Genomic DNA, 17,259 nt, shown 5'->3' on the forward strand with positions numbered 1-17,259 from the left:
AGACAGCAAACATGGTCTGAGATCATGATTTATTCATTTAATTTTATTAGTTAATGATTTGTGACAAAGATGCTGAATTAGGAAACCCCAGTAAACATTGTCCATCAAATATTTTGAAAGTCTTTCGATAAGGTAAAGCTCATCAATATTCTGTATCGTTTGAATAAAGTGAATTACTGAAGACACCCTGAAGTGAAACCCTGAAACCATAACAGGCAGATGGTGGTGTGCAGTGGTAATGTCCCTGGGCTAGTAATCCTGGGACCCAGGGTAATGCTGTGGGGAAACCAGCATGGACCCCACCCATGGCAGATGGGCTGAATGTGCCTCCTCCTGTTCCTATGTAACAGGCTCAAGGGTGGCTGAATGGGCCTCCTCCTGTTCCTGTGTAATAGGCTCGAGAGGGCAGAATGGGCCTCCTCCTGTTCCTGTGTAACAGGCTCGAGGCAGCTAAATGGGCCTCCTCTTGTTCCTGTGTAACAGACTAGAGGGAGACTGAATTGCCTCCTCCTGTTGCTCCATAACAGACTCGAGGGGGCAGAATGGGCCACCTCCTGTTCCTGTGTGACAGACTAGAGGGAGACTGAATTGCCTCCTCCTGTTGCTCTGTAACAGACTCGAGGGGGCAGAATGGGCCACCTCCTGTTCCTGTGTAACAGGCTCGAAAGGGACTGAATGGGCCTCCTCCTGTTCCTGGGTAACAGGCTCAAGTGTTCAATTGAAAGCGGGATGGTCAGGAAACCCTTTTCGGATTATCGTCAAAACCCCCACTTGATTCGCTAATGTACTTCAGGTGAAGGAAATCTGCCCATCCTTACCCTGTCTGGCTGACAGGTGGCTCCAGTCTCCCAGTGAGTGCCCCTCAGAAAAGGTCGAACAGCAATTCGGGGTGGAATGGGCAATCAATCCTGCCCTTGCCTGTGGCACCAACTCATGAATGGCAACACACACCCTTAGACGATAGACATAAAGACACCCAGACCCTGAAACCCGTACACCCAGAGCCATTTCCTCATTCATTGAGTTGTTTCTACTGGAAGCAGATGAGGAGAGCGAAGACCAGGCATGAAGCAATTTCCCGGTAATAACTGGGATGGCTACGGAGCGGGGCCCCCGAATTGAGAGTCGTCAGGGGTACAGTGGTTGGCTGAGGGGTGGTAGGCAGCTCCACCCTCACTACGCACTTGCCAACGTTCCCGACCCTGTCGACCGCGACCAGCTCCACCTCGGGGAAACAGCAGGAGGCGCTGTAGTTGGCGGCGGTCCTGTTCATCTCCAGCTCACGCGTCTCCAAGGTGCCGTTACCGAGGCGACTGTAAATGTTGGTGATCCCCGATCCCGAGTCGCTGAGCACAGCCTCCAACCTCCAGGTCTCCTGACTACAGTTGGCACCTGGCACAGGTGGGCAAGAGTATTCCAGCTGGGTGGTGGTGCAGTTTGGGGAGCTGAGGTCCTCGACCTGTGGGCACAGACAGTAAAGTGAAGGAGATGCAGCGAGAGGGGTATGGACCCTTAATACATCCTGATATGATTCTCATCACACACGATGCACTCTCTCAGTACTGATCCTCTGGCAGTGCAGTACTCCCTCAATACTGACCCTCTGACAGTGCAGCACTCCCTCAGTACTGGCCCTCCGACAGTGCAGCACTCCCTCAGTCCTGATCCTCCGACAGTGCAGCACTCCCTCAGTACTGACCCTCTGACAGTGCAGTACTCCCTCAGTACTGACCCTCTGACAGTGCAGCACTCCCTCAGTACTGGCCCTCCGACAGTGCAGCACTCCCTCAGTCCTGATCCTCCGACAGTGTAGCACTTCCTCAGTACTGATCCTCCGAAAGTGCAGCACTCCCTCAGTACTGACCCTCTGACAGTGCAGCACTCCCTCAGTACTGACCCTCTGACAGTGCAGCACTCCCTCAGTACTGACCCTCTGACAGTGCAGCACTCCCTCAGTACCGACCCTCTGACAGTGCGGCACTCCCTCAGTACTGACCCTCTGACAGTGCAGCGCTCCCTCAGCACTGACCCTCTGACAGTGCAGCACTCCCTCAGAACTGACCCTCTGACAAAGCAGCACTCCCTCAGTACTGACCCTCTGACAGTGCAACGCTCCCTCATAGAACATAGAACAGTACAGCACAGAACAGGCCCTTCGGCCCTCGATGTTGTGCCGAGCAATGATCACCCTACTCAAACCCACGTATCCACCCTATACCCGTAACCCAACAACCCCCCCCCCCCCCCCTTAACCTTACTTTTTAGGACACTATGGGCAATTTAGCATGGCCAATCCACCTAACCCGCACATCTTTGGACTGTGGGAGGAAACCGGAGCACCCGGAGGAAACCCACGCACACACGGGGAGGACGTGCAGACTACGCACAGACAGTGACCCAGCCGGGAATCGAACCTGGGACCCTGGAGCTGTGAAGCATTTATGCTAACCACCATGCTACCGTGCTGCCCCCTCAGTTCTGACCATCCCATTAATGTTAGAATGAGGGAGGTAAAGGCTGTTTTCTCTGCCTCTCCCAAGTTGGAATCTCCATAAATCCCCGTACCTGGTCCCTGACAGTGAGATAGAGCACGTCATAATTGAAGTCATTGGTTTCGGTGGAGGTGGCTTCGATGGTGATGGTGGTGGTCGTCCCAGTCGCTGTGCCATTAGGAACGATGAAATAGGCAACAGCAGAAACACTCTCGTTCCCCCGAAGCGTGACGCTGGGAATGAGAGATAGTGAGAATTATACGGAATGATCAATCACGGAAACAGGAGTCTGGATTCTCCGATTCTGGGCTATGTCCCCAGGCCGAAGTGGGAACGGTGGTGTTTTTCGCCAGACAAACTGGCACACACCGGTCACCGATTCCCCGTTTTACTGAGGGCTAGCAGGACGGCAGCCTAGAGCACCCGGCTCTAGCTGCTGATACGCCCTGGAGAATTGCCGGGTCTGTGGCTGCGCATACGCATGGTGGAGGCTGCTCGCGGACCCGGCCCGCAAAATATTCCCCTACCTTCGGCTGGCTCGCGCACCCCGGACTGCCCCGCGCATCCAGGACCGCCTCACCTCAGTGTCCCCAGATCCGAACAATGTCCCCCCCACCCACATATCAGCCCTCCCCCCACCATTGTTGCGCTGGACTTAGTCCGCAGCCGCCAAGCTGAGTTCCTGACGGATGTGACCACACATCTCACGCGCCGTCGGGAACTCGGCCAGACCGAGTGGTGCATCGGGGGGGGGCGCCTCAGGCAAGGGCCTGAGGCCATCGATACGTGGCGCGGCGTACTCCCAGAGTGCGCCGTTTTGGAGGGGTATGATTCTCTGCCCATTCGCCGAACGTGATTTCGGCGACGGCGGCTGGAGAATGCAGCCAAAGATATTTGACCATCCGCTGTGTGTTTGAGTTTCCACTGCACATGAGGTTCTGCAGACCCGCTCTTCATTTCTAATCTGTATCTAACCTCGTGTTGTACCTGTCCTGGGAGTGTTTGATGGGGACAGTGTAGAGGGAGCTTTACTCTGTATCTAAACCCGTGCTGTACCTGTCCTGAGAGTGTTTGATGGGGACAGTATAGAGGGAGCTTTACTCTGTATCTAACCCTGTGCTGTACCTGTCCTGGGAGTATTTGATGGGGATAGTGTGGAGGATGCTTTACTCTGTATCTAACCCCGTGCTGTATCTGTCCTGGGAGTATTTGATGTGGACAGTGTAAAGGAAGCTTTACTCTGTATCTAACCCCGTGCTGTACCTGTCCTGGGAGTGTTTGATGGGGACAGTGTAGAGGAAGCTTTACTTTGTATCTAACCCCGTGCTGTACCTGTGCTGGGAGTATCTGATGTGGACAGTGTAGAGGAAGCTTTACTCTGTACCTAACCTCATGCTGTACCTGTCCTGGGAGTGTTTGATGGGGACAGTGTATAGAGAGCTTTACTCTGTATTCAACCCCATGTGAACCAGCCCTGGGAGTGTTTGATGGGGACAGTGTATCACAGAATCAGAGAAAAATACAGTGCAGAAAGGGCCCTTTGGCCCATCGAGTCTGCACAACCGCATGATCTGCCAAGCCGAAGCCCATTTGCACCTCAATCAGGTCACCCCTCAGCCTTATCTGCTCCAGTGAAAATAATCCCAGCCTATCCAACTTCTCTTTATAACTTAAATGTTCCAACCCAGGCAACATCCTGGTGAACAGGGCCGGCCCAAGGTACCGGCAACTCGGGCAGTCGCCCGGGGCGCCATGTGTAAGGGGGCGCCAGAGACTCGGGTCCCGCGCATGCGCAGTTGGGCCGGTGCCAACCAGCGCATGCGCGGTGGCCGCCCTCCCTAGGGCGGCCCACTTCGCCCCCCCCTCCGTCCGCCCCTCCCCCCTCCGCCCCCGCCCCCCCTCCCCCCCCCCCCCCCCCCCCCCCCCGCCTCCGCCCCCGCCCCCCCCCCTCCGCCTCCACCTCTGCCCCCCCCCTCCGGCTCCGCCCCCCCTCCGGCTCCGCCCCCCCCTCCAGCTCCGCCCCCCCCTCCGGCTCCCCCCCCTCGCCCCCCCCGGCCCCGCCCCGGCCCCGCCGCGGCCCCGCCCCCGCCTCGGCCCCGCCCCTCCCCGCGCCTCGGCCCCCCCCCCGCCTCGGTCCCGCGCCCCCCCCGCCTCGGCCCCCCCCCCCGGCACTGAAGTTCAGCTTGCCCGGGGCGCCAGCAACCCTAGGGCCGGCGCTGCTGGTGAATCTCCTCTGCATTCGTTCCAGTGCAATCACATCCTTCCTATAATGTGGTGAGCAGAATTGCACACAGTACTCCAGCTGTGGCCTCACCAAAGTTCTATACAGCTCCAACATGACCTCCCTGCTTTTATGGTACACTTGCCTCTATTGATAAAGGCAAGTGTCCCATATGTCTTTTCCACCACCCTATTAACCTACCCTTCTGCCTTCAGAGATGTATTTACAAATACTCCAAGGTCTCTTTGTTCCTCAGGACATCCCAGTATTTCCTTGTCAAATTGTTCCTTCTAAAGTGTAAAACCTCACACTTTTCAGGATTAAATTCCATCTGCCATTTTCTGCCCATTTGACCATCCTGTCTGTATCATCCCGTAACCCAAGACTTTCAGCCTTACTGTTAACCAACCGTCCTATATTTGTGTCATCCTTAAACTTACTGATCCTCACCCCCCACATACTCATCGAAGTCATTTATATAAATGACAAATAATAGGGGACCCAGCACAGATCCCTCTGGTGCCCCACTGGACACTGGCTTCCAGTGTAGAGGAAGCTTTACTCTGAATCTAACCCCGTGCTGTATCAGTCACAGAATCCCAGAATCCCTGCAGTGCAGAAGGAGACCCTTTGGCCCATCACGTCTGCACCGACCCTCCCAAAGAGCATTCTACCTGCCCTCATCCCCAGAACCCCACCTACCCTTTGACACTAAGGAGCAATTTAGCAAGGCCAATCCACCTAACCTGCACATTTTTGGACTGTGGGAGGAAACCGGAGCACCCGAGGGAAACTCACGCACACATGGGGAGAATGTGCAAACTCCACACACTGACCCAAGGCCGGCATTGAACCCGGGTCTCTCGTGCGATTGAGCCGCCCACTGTATAGGGCTGTATAGGGTTTTTTTAAGCTTTATCTAACCCCGTGCTGTACGTTTGATGTGTTTATACCTGGATGGAACGATCCGTTGAGCAAAGTTCAGATCATCTCTGACAGTCAGGGTGTATGTTGCCGGTGGCCCCTCTAATTTCAGAGTAACGGTCACGTTGAATTCCTGTCCTGACCGGACAATTTCATCATCCTCTACCTAAATGGAGAGACACACACCGACTGGATGGTCAGATACACCAGCTTCGTCATTTCTATCCATCCACAGTCGCATGGAACTGTTCCTGTAATCTAATAAGTGACAAACAGTCTGCCGAACTGGACTCCCGGGAGACAGAGTTGCAGTGGGAGAGAGAGTGAGACTGAGAAAGACAGAGATAGAACGAGAGATTGAGAGAGAGGCAAAAATTGAGTGTGTGCAAGAGACAGAGAGAGACAGAAAGAGGCAGAATTTGAGTGACACAGAGAGTGAGTGCAGAGAGAGATAGAGCAAAAGCAAGGCAGAAGTTTTGTGAGACAGAGAGAGAGAGATTGAGAGAGACAGGTAGACAGAGAGAGATTGCGAGAGAGACAGAGAGTGAGAGATTGAGACAGATAGATGTAGAGAGTGTGGTGAGATAACCACTGTAGTTATGCGTACTGCAGTAGGGGGATGCCTGTACCTGTAATACAGGTTCCTCCGGTGAGCCCCTGCCAGCTAGCTCCGCCCACAGGGAGCTTGTGTATAAATATGCATGTGAGACTCAGACCTTTAGTCTACAGTTGCAGATGGAGGGACAACATCGTACAACAATAAAGCCTCTATTGTACCAGTCTCTCGGCTTTGAGTATAAGTGTTAGCGCTACAGAGAGATTGCGAAAGAGACAAAGAGAGAGGGATAGAAAATGATTTAGAGAGAGAGATTGCGAGGGACATAGAGAGATTGAGTGAGGTAGATTGAGAGACAGAGAGAGTGATAGGGAGAGAGAGGGAGATTGAGAGATTGGAAAAGCGATTGAGTGAGACAGATATTGTGAGAGAGACAGAGAATGAGATTGAGAGAGTGACAGGGAGAGAGAGTGTGAGACTGAAAAAGGGAGGGAGAGAGACTGAGAGAGATGGAGTGAGATAAATATCGAGGGACAGAGAGAGAGGGAGACTGAGAGAGAAAGAGAATGGAACTGAGAGAGACAGAGAGTGAGATTGAGAGAGACAGAGCGAGTGAGACTGAGAGAGACAGAGAGTGTGACTGAGAGAGACAGAGAGAGTGAGATTGAGAGAGAGTGAGATTGAGAGAGACAGAGAGAGTGAGACTGAGAGAGACAGAGAGAGTAAGATTGAGTGAGACAGAGAAAGTGAGATTGAGAGAGGCAGAGTGAGAGGGTTTGGGGGCCAGAAAGTTATTGAGAGGGTGAAAGAGATGATGAGGTGGAGGCTGAAGTGTTAATCTTTGGGATATGCTAGTGTTTGACTGCTGATGTGTCCCAGGCACGAGTCAGTTCTGTGTTAGACTCTTGTGAGAGTAGTTGGGGGTCAGGCCCAGGAGAACATGCCTGTAGCTTCATTATGGAGTGGAAAGAACAGGTCTTCAGCAGTTTATGTCTCTGCAAATTTAATGAGGTTTTACAACCCTGATGGGAACATTAAAAAAACACAATGGAGAAAAAAATGAGCAGTTGCTCAGCACCATCAATTTGGGAAAGTTCCACCCTCTCCCACAATCAGTATCAGGGCACCACCACACCCCCACCCCACCACCAGTATTGGGAACGTCTTACTCACCCCCACACCCCCACCATCAGAATCGGGGCTCCCCCCACCCCCACCATCAGTATCGGGGCTACCACCATCCCCCACCGTCAGTAGCGGAGCTCACCCCCACCATCAGAATCGGGGCTCCCCCCAGCCCCACCATCAGTATTGGGGCTCTCCCCCCCACCATCAGAATCGGGGCTCCCCCCAGCCCCACCATCAGTATTGGGGCTCTCCCCCACACCATCAGAATTGGGGTCCCCACCCACCATCAGTATCGGGGCTCTCCCCCACCATCAGTATTGGGGCTCCCCCCAACCCCACCATCAGTATCGGGGCTCCCCCCACCCCCACCATCAGTATTGGGGCTCCCCCCACCCCCACCATCAGTATCGGGGCTCCCCCCACCCCCACCATCAGTATCGGGGCTACCACCATCCCCCACCGTCAGTAGCGGAGCTCACCCCCACCATCAGAATCGGGGCTCCCCCCAGCCCCACCATCAGTATTGGGGCTCCCCCCCACACCATCAGAATCGGGGCTCCCCCCAGCTCCACCATCAGTATTGGGGCTCTCCCCCCCACCATCAGAATCGGGGCTCCCCCCAGCCCCACCATCAGTATTGGGGCTCTCCCCCACACCATCAGAATTGGGGCTACCCCCCCACCATCAGTATCGGGGCTCCCCCCCACCATCAGTATTGGGGCTCCCCCCAACCCCACCATCAGTATCGGGGCTCCCCCCACCCCCACCATCAGTATTGGGGCTCCCCCCACCCCCACCATCAGTATCGGGGCTCCCCCCACCCCCACCATCAGTATCGGGGCTAGCACCATCCCCCACCATCAGTAGCGGAGCTCACCCCCACCATCAGTATCGGGGCTCCCCCCACCCCCACCATCAGTATCGGGGCTCCCCCCACCCCCACCATCAGTATTGGGGCTCCCCCCACCCCCACCGTCAGTAGCGGAGCTCACCCCCACCATCAGTATCGGGGCTAGCACCATCCCCCACCGTCAGTAGCGGAGCTCACCCCCACCATCAGTATCGGGGTTCCCCCCCCCACACACAAAACAAACATAACACGAATCCCGCCCCAATTGGGCTCCCCTGAGGGTGCACCTCTGGCACTTACCTTTATACTGATGGGCACTGCCAGATGGGCACTGCCAGGTGGGCATGGGACCAGCACGTCCCTTGCCTCCTCTCTGTCCAGACTGGGGGCTATACTTACCTATGTGCCCCCTCCCCAATGGAGCCCCCTTGGCGGATTCATGTTTATCCAGAACTGTTGTCTTGGGCCGAATGCTCCATTCTTGTCGCCGTTCTCACTGGCGGTCACCGCAGGCTCAAATCAGTGCCCCATCCTATTACTGTTTATTGAATCATGGAATTTACAGTGCAGAAGGCGGCCATTCAGCCCATCGAGTTTGCACCGGCCCCTGGTAAGAGCACCCTACCCAAACCCACACCTCCACCCTATCCCTGGAACCCCACCTCACCTTTTTTTTGACACACTAAGGGCAATTTAGCACAGCCAATTCACCTGATCTGCACATCTTTGGACAGTGGGAGGAAACCGGAGCACCCGGAGGAAACCCACGCAGACACGGGGAGAACGTGCAGACTCCGCACAGACAGTGACCCAAGCCGGGAATCGAAACAGGGACCTTGGCGTTGTGAAGCAACTAACCAGCGTGCTACCATGCCGCCCTTGTTGAAAGGTGGGATAGAATATTTGTGACGGGGTAGAACAAAGGGTTAAAAATGGGGTGTAGAAGGTGTGACTGATGATGATGTACCACTGGCAGTATTGTGTTACTCTCTCTCTCTCTCTCTCTCTCCCACTTCTATCCATCCAGACACAGGTTGGAATCCAGCCTCAGTGCTACATGCTCACTCTGTGCACCAACTAACCCGGTGTGAAGCAGATACCAGAGATTGTCTACCCTCTGCACTCGGACCAAGTAGTGCTGTGAACACATTGGCACCAGATATACGGGAAGGCCGGACTTGGTGAGCAGTACTGTACCGTAAATGTAGCCCGGGAGCTGGAGATGAGCGTGGTGGACAGTCTCTGGAACATATTCCCCATCCCATCCTGTCCCCGCAGCAGAATGAAGAAAGACACCCTCGGGATCGACTCAATCTCCACCAGGTAGGTGTCGGCGGAGAGCGTCTCATTCAGGATGGTTCCATTCTGCAAGGTGCCCCCGTTCACATCCACCAGGAGTAACTCAGAGATTGACGAGTTTGGGAAGAGAGGGAGACCAATCACGGAGACCATTAGTGTTGCGTTCCGATCTGGGGAGGGAACAGGCCAGAGAGAATGACCAGAGAGCCAAAAACTGCGGAAATGTACCCCTCAAATTGTGACGGAACTTTCAGAGTTCGTAAAACGTAGAGTGAGGATCAGATTGAAGTGGACCGAAAACACAGTGAAAGTGAGAGTCAGTGTGTGTGGAACCCGTACCCCAGTGAGAGTCAGTGTGTGTGGGAACCCGTGCCCCAGTGAGAGTCAGTGTGTGTGGAACCCGTACCCCAGTGAGAGTCAGTGTGTGTGGAACCCAACCCCCAGTGAGAGTCAGTGTGTGTGGATCCCATACCCCAGTGAGAGTGAGTGTGTGTGGAACTCGTACCCCAGTGAGAGTCAGTGTGTGTGGGAACCCGTACCCCAGTGAGAGTCAGTGTGTGTGGAACCCATACCCAGTGAGAGTCAGTGTGTGTGGAACCCGTACCCCAGTGAGAGTCAGTGTGTGTGGGAACCCGTACCCCAGTGAGAGTCAGTGTGTGTGGAACCCGTACCCCAGTGAGAGTCAGTGTGTGTGGAACCCGTACCCCAGTGAGAGTCAGTGTGTGTGGAACCCATACCCCAGTGAGAGTCAGTGTGTGTGGGAACCCGTACCCCAGTGAAAGTCAGTGTGTGTGGAACCCGTACCCCAGTGAGAGTCAGTGTGTGTGGGAACCCGTGCCCCAGTGAGAGTCAGTGTGTGTGGAACCCGTACCCCAGTGAGAGTCAGTGTGTGTGGATCCCATACCCCAGTGAGAGTGAGTGTGTGTGGAACTCGTACCCCAGTGAGAGTCAGTGTGTGTGGAACCCATACCCAGTGAGAGTCAGTGTGTGTGGAACCCGTACCCCAGTGAGAGTCAGTGTGTGTGGGAACCCGTACCCCAGTGAGAGTCAGTGTGTGTGGAACCCGTACCCCAGTGAGAGTCAGTGTGTGTGGAACCCGTACCCCAGTGAGAGTCAGTGTGTGTGGGAACCCGTACCCCAGTGAGAGTCAGTGTGTGTGGAACCCATACCCAGTGAGAGTCAGTGTGTGTGGAACCCATACCCCAGTGAGAGTCAGTGTGTGTGGGAACCCGTACCCCAGTGAGAGTCAGTGTGTGTGGAACCCGTACCCCAGTGAGAGTCAGTGTCTGTGGAACCTGTACCCCAGTGAGAGTCAGTGTGTGTGGAACCCGTACCCCAGTGAGAGTCAGTGTGTGTGGAACCCATACCCCAGTGAGAGTCAGTGTGTGTGGAACCCGTACCCCAGTGAGAGTCAGTGTGTGTGGGAACCCGTACCCCAGTGAGGGTCAGTGTGTGTGGAACCCGTACCCCAGTGAGAGTCAGTGTGTGTGTGGAACCTGTACCCCAGTGAGAGTGAGTGTGTGTGGAACTCGTACCCCAGTGAGAGTCAGTGTGTGTGGGAACCCTTACCCCAGTGAGAGTCAGTGTGTGTGGAACCCATACCCAGTGAGAGTCAATGTGTGTGGAACCCGTACCCCAGTGAGAGTCAGTGTGTGTGGAACCCATACCCCAGTGAGAGTCAGTGTGTGTGGAACCCGTACCCCAGTGAGAGTCAGTGTGTGTGGGAACACGTACCCCAGTGAGGGTCAGTGTGTGTGGAACCCGTACCCCAGTGAGAGTCAGTGTGTGTGTGGAACCCGTACCCCAGTGAGAGTGTGTGTGTGTGGAACTCGTACCCCAGTGAGAGTCAGTGTGTGTGGGAACCCATACCCCAGTGAGAGTCAGTGTGTGTGGGAACCCGTACCCCAGTGAGAGTCATTGTGTGTGGGAACCCGTTACCCCAGTGAGAGTCAGTGTGTGTATGGAACCCGTTACCCCAGTTAGAGTCAGTGTGTGTGGAACCCGTACCCCAGTGAGAGTCAGTGTGTGTGGAACCCATACCCCAGTGAGAGTCAGTGTGTGTGGGAACCCGTACCCCAGTGAGAGTCAGTGTGTGTGGGAACCCGTACCCCAGTGAGAGTCAGTGTGTGTGGGACCCGTACCCCAGTGAGAGTCAGTGTGTGTGGGAACCTGTACCCCAGTGAGAGTCAATGTGTGTGGAACCCGTACCCCAGTGAGAGTCAGTGTGTGTGGGACCCGTACCCCAGTGAGAGTGAGTGTGTGTGGAACTCGTACCCCAGTGAGAGTCAGTGTGTGTGGAACCCGTACCCCAGTGAGAGTCAGTGTGTGTGGAACCCATACCCCAGTGAGAGTCAGTGTGTGTGGAACCGTACCCCAGTGAGAGTCAGTGTGTGTGGAACCCGTACCCCAGTGAGAGTCAGTGTGTGTGGGAACCCGTACCCCAGTGAGAGTCAGTGTGTGTGGGAACCCGTACCCCAGTGAGAGTCAGTGTGTGTGGAACCCGTACCCCAGTGAGAGTCAGTGTGTGTGGAACCCATACCCCAGTGAGAATCAGTGTGTGTGGTACCCGTACCCCAGTGAGAGTCAGTGTGTGTGGAACCCGTACCCCAGTGAGAGTCAGTGTGTGTGGAACCTGTACCCCAGTGAGAGTCAGTGTGTGTGGAACCCGTGCCCCAGTGAGAGTCAGTGTGTGTGGAACCCGTACCCCAGTGAGAGTCAGTGTGTGTGGAACCTGTACCCCAGTGAGAGTCAGTGCGTGTGGAACCCGTACCCCAGTGAGAGTCAGTGTGTGTTAAACCTGTACCCCAGTGAGAGTCAGTGTGTGTGGAACCCGTACCCCAGTGAGAGTCAGTGTGTGTGGAACCCGTACCCCAATGAGAGTCAGTGTGTGTGGGACCCGTACCCCAGTGAGAGTCAGTGTGTGTGGGAACCCGTACCCCAGTGAGAGTCAGTGTGTGTGGAATCCGTACCCCAGTGAGAGTCAGTGTGTGTGGAACCCATACCCCAGTGAGAGTCAGTGTGTGTGGGACCCATACCCCAGTGAGAGTCAGTGTGTGTGGGACCCGTACCCCAGTGAGAGTCAGTGTGTGTGGGAACCCGTACCCCAGTGAGAGTCAGTGTGTGTGGAATCCGTACCCCAGTGAGAGTCAGTGTGTGTGGAACCTGCACCCCAGTGAGAGTCAGTGCGTGTGGAACCCGTAACCCAGTGAGAGTCAGTGTGTGTGGAACCCGTACCCCAGTGAGAGTCAGTGTGTGTGGAACCCGTACCCCAGTGAGAGTCAGTGTGTGTGGAACCCGTACCCCAGTGAGAGTCAGTGTGTGTGGAACCCGTACCCCAGTGAGAGTCAGTGTGTGTTGAACCTGTACCCCAGTGAGAGTCTGTGTGTGTGGAACCTGCACGCTCGATTAGCTCACCGGGATTGGGGCGTCCAGTCTGGACAGTGAGTCCAGGATGAGGTCCTTCGAAAGCCATGACAATATCATAGTTGAAGTCAATCAGACTCTGACCTAAAAAGGGGAAATACGTTGATTATCGCTCAAAGTTTCTCCATTCGGATTTTGGCTGTTTAATGCAAAAATAGAAGGTGGCATTCCCAATTTCGCAAAGAATTTTCCTGCCGGAATTATCAGAGATCGATATATACTTGCCTCAACCATTCCTGACGAGATAGGCTTCACCTCAGGAATCAGACAAATAAACCTTCTCTCTGTGGCCTCGAATGCAAGTGTATCATTCGTTAAACAAAGAGACCAAAACTATGCACAATATTCCAGATTTGCAGAGCCACAGAGATGAATGTCGGCAGTTTGGAGGAAAAGGGAATTGAGCAGTTGGAAAATTTTTGTGCCGGTGGATGGTTTATAGGAAAGGGGATAGCGTGGCACTTTGCGGCTTGGAAATAAAACCATGCCTGGGAAAACTGTGTTCGAAGGTCGGATTGCATTGGGGGGAAGGTGATGGGAAGCAGTGACTGCTCGGCCAAGCGAGGCATCACCTAATGAAGCCCCAGGAACCGCTTTGATGCAGACAGAGAATGGAAGTCGCTCCAAAGTCGCTGGATGTTGTGGATTTGAATGGCTGCCAGTTCTCCTCGCACTCCATCTGGATATATCGTGGTGTTGTTGTTCAGGGTGTTTATATATATCGGGGTGTTTATATATCGGGGTGTTTATATATCGGGGTGTTGAAGATCGCGGTGTTTATAAGACCATAAGACAGAGGAGCAGAATTAAGCCACTTGGCCCATCGAGTTTGCTCCGCCATTCAATCGTGGCTGATATTTTTCTCATCCCCATTCTCCTGCCTTCTCCCCATAACCCATGATCCCCTTATTAATCAAGAACCTATCTATCTCTGTCTTAAAGACACTCAGTGAATTGGCCTCCGCAGTTTTCTGCGGTGAAGAGTTCCACAGATTCACCACCCTCTGGCTGAAGAAATTCCTCCTCATCTCTGTTTTGAAGGATCATCCCTTTAATCTGAGATGGTGTTCTCTGGTTCTAGTTTTTCCTACAAGTGGAAACATCCTCTGCACGTCCACTCGATCCAGGCCTCGCAGTATCTTGTACGTTTCAATAAGATCCCCTCTCATCCTTCGAAACTCCAATGAGTACAGACCCAGAGTCCTCAAACGGTTCTCTTACGACAAGTTCTTCATTCCAGGGATCATTCTTGTGAACCTCCTCTTGACCCTTTCCAAGGTCAGCACATCCTTCCTTGGATACAGGGCCCAAAACTGCTCACAATACTTCAAATGGTGTCTGACCAGAACCTTCTACAGCCTTAGAAGTACATCCCTGGTCTTGTATTCTAGCCCTCTTGACATGAATGCTGATATTGCATTTGGCTTCTTAACTGCCGACTGTACTTGCACATTGACCTTAAGAGAATCGTGAACAAGGACACCCAAGTCCCTTTGTGCTTCTGCTTTCCGAAGCATTTCCCCATTTACAAAATAGTCTGTGCCTAGATTCCTCCTTCCAAAGTGCATAACCTCACACTTTTCCACATTGTATTTCATTTGCCCCTTCATTGCCCACTCTCCTAGCTTGTCCAAGTCCTTCTGCAGCCCCCTTGCTTCCTCAATACTACCTGTTCCTCGACAGATCTTTGTATCATCTGCATATTTAGCAACAGTGCCTTCAGTACCTTCTTCCAGATCATTAATGTATATGGTAAAAAGTTGTGGTCCCAGCACAGACCCCTGAGCACACCACTTGTCACCGGCTGCCATCCTGAAAAAGACCCCTTTATCCCCACTCTTTGCCTTCTGCCAGTCAGCCAATCCTCTAGCCATGCCAGGATCTTACCCTTAACACCATGGGCTTTTAACTTATTTAACAGTCTCCTGTGCAGCACCTTGTCAAAGGCCTTCAGAAAATCCAAATAAATCACGTCCACTGATTCTCCTTTGTCTAACTTGCTTGTTACCTCCTCAAAGAACTCAAACAGATTTGTTAGACATGACTTCCCTTTGACAAAGACATGCTGGCTCAGTCCTATTTTACCATGCACTTGCAAGTGCTTCGCGATCTCATCTTTAATAACAGACTCTAAAATCTTACCAATGACCGAAGTCAGGCTAACCAGCCTATAATTTCCTATCTTCAGCCTCCCTCCCTTCTTAAACAGTGGTGTTACATTAGCCACCTTCCAGTCCTCTGGGACCCTTCCTGCCTCCAGTGATTCCTGAAAGATCATCACTAATGTCTCCACAATTTTCTCAGCTATCTCTTTTAGGATCCTTGGGTGTAGTCCATCCTGTCCAGGTATTTATCCACCTTCAGACCTTTCAGTTTCCCCAGAACATTCTCCTTGTAATGGTCACTGCACTCACCTCTGCCCCCTGGTTCTCCTGAAGCTCTGGCATCCCACTGGTGTCTTCCATGGTGAACACTGATGCAAAGTAACTATTCAGTTCCTCTGCCATTTCTTTGTTTCCTATTATTACTTCTCCAGCCACATTTTCTACTGGTCCAATATCTATTTTTGCCTCTCTCTAACCTATTCTATATAGAAAAAAATCTCTTCCTATCTTCCTTTATATTACTAGCTAGCTTGCACTCATACTTCATCTTCTCCCCCCTTATTGCTTTTTTAGTTGTCCTCTGCTCACTTTTAAAGGCTTCCAAATCCTCTGGATTCCCACTAATCCTCGCCACTTTGTATGCTTTTTCCTTAGCCTTTATGCTGTCCTTGACATCCCTCGTCAGCCATGGATGCCCTGTCCTCCCCTTAGCATGTTTTCTTTGCCTTGGAATGAATTTTTGTTGTGCCTCCCTATTGAGCCCCCAAAACTCTTGCCATTGCTGTTCCAATGTCTTCCCTGCTGAGCTTGTTCTCCAATCAACTCGGGCCAGCTCCGTGCTAATGTCTTTGCAGTTACCCATATTTAATTTATATATTGGGGTGTTGAAGATCGTGGTCTTTATATATCGGGGTGTTGGTGTTTGGGGTGTTTATATGTCGGGTTTTGAAGATCGGGATGTTGATATACTGGTGTGTTGGTGTTTGGGGTGTTTATATATCGGGGTGTTGGTGTTCCGGGTGTTTATATATCGGGGTGTTGGTGTTCGGGGTATTTATATATCGGGGTGTTGGTGTTTGGGGTGTTTATATATCGGGGTGTTGGTGTTCATGGTGTTTATATATCGGGGTGTTTGTGTTCGGGGTGTTTATATATCGGGGTGTTGGTGTTCGGGGTGTTTATATATCGGGGTGTTAGTGTTCGGGGTGTTTATATATCGGGGTGTTAGTGTTCGGGGTGTTTATATATCGGGGTGTTGGTGTTCAGGGTTTTTATATATCGGGGTGTTGGTGTTCGGGGTGTTTATATATCGGGATGTTGGTGTTCAGGGTGTTTATATATCGGGTGTTGGTGTTTATATATCGGGTGTTGGTGTTCGGGGTGTTTATATATCAGGGTGTTGGTGTTTGGGGTGTTCATATATCGGGGTGTTGGTGTTCAGGGTGTTTATATATCGGGTGTTGGTGTTCAGGGTGTTTATATATCGGGGTGTTGGTGTTCGGGGTGTTTATATATCGGGGTGTTGGTGTTCGGGGTGTTTATATATCGGGGTGTTGGTGTTCGGGGTGTTTATATATCGGGGTGTTGGTGTTCAGGATGTTTATATATCGGGTGTTGGTGTTCAGGGTGTTTATATATCGGGTGTTGGTGTTCGCGGTGTTTATATATCGGGGTGTTGGTGTTCAGCGTGTTTATATATCGGGGTGTTGGTGTCAGGGTGTTTATATGTCGGGGTGTTGGTGTTAGGGGTGTTTATATATCGGCGTGTTGGTGTTCGGGGTGTTTATATACTGGGTGTTGGTGTTCGGGGTGTTTATATATCGGGGTGTTGGTGTTCAGGGTGTTGATATATCGGGGTGTTGGTGTCTGGGAGTTTATATATCGGGGTGTTGGTGTTCAGGGTGTTTATATATCGGGGTGTTGGTGTCTGGGTGTTTATATATCGGGGTTTTGGTGTTCGGGGTGTTTATATATCGGGGTGTTGGTGTTCAGGATGTTTATATATCGGGTGTTGGTGTTCAGGGTGTTTATATATCGGGTGTTGGTGTTCGCGGTGTTTATATATCGGGGTGTTGGTGTTCAGCGTGTTTATATATCGGGGTGTTGGTGTCAGGGTGTTTATATGTCGGGGTGTTGGTGTTTGGGGTGTTTATATATCGGCGTGTTGGTGTTCGGGGTGTTTATATACTGGGGTGTTGGTGTTCGGGGTGTTTATATATCGGGGTGTTGGTGTTCAGGGTGTTTATGTATCGGGGTGTTGG

At 52.7% G+C, this 17,259-nt stretch overlaps 1 protein-coding gene across 1 annotated transcript; it reads right to left on the minus strand.

Annotated features, from left to right (window-relative positions):
- Positions 1–616: 616 nt before the first annotated feature.
- LOC119974976 lies at positions 617–12,989 on the minus strand. The gene is made up of 5 exons (XM_038814380.1): positions 12,885–12,989; positions 9,369–9,640; positions 5,667–5,803; positions 2,566–2,725; positions 617–1,459 (listed from the first exon to the last, which is right to left on the minus strand). The coding sequence occupies exons 1-5, from the start codon at positions 12,940–12,942 to the stop codon at positions 1,031–1,033; spliced, it is 1,056 nt and encodes a 351-aa protein (XP_038670308.1). The 5' UTR covers positions 12,943–12,989; the 3' UTR covers positions 617–1,030.
- Positions 12,990–17,259: the final 4,270 nt, after the last annotated feature.

The sequence above is a fragment of the Scyliorhinus canicula genome, chromosome 12, assembly GCF_902713615.1.
Source record: "Scyliorhinus canicula chromosome 12, sScyCan1.1, whole genome shotgun sequence".
NCBI lineage: Eukaryota > Metazoa > Chordata > Chondrichthyes > Carcharhiniformes > Scyliorhinidae > Scyliorhinus > Scyliorhinus canicula.

Coding starts and splice junctions, on each gene's coding strand:
- LOC119974976 (XM_038814380.1), bottom strand. CDS start 12,942: ATGGCTTTCGAAGGACCTCATCCTGGACTCACTGTCCAGACTGGACGC. Junction 9,641..12,884: donor GACTGGACGCCCCAATCCCG/GTGAGCTAATCG, acceptor TTCCCTCCCCAG/ATCGGAACGCAACACTAATG. Junction 5,804..9,368: donor GCTCCCGGGCTACATTTACG/GTACAGTACTGC, acceptor CTCTCCATTTAG/GTAGAGGATGATGAAATTGT.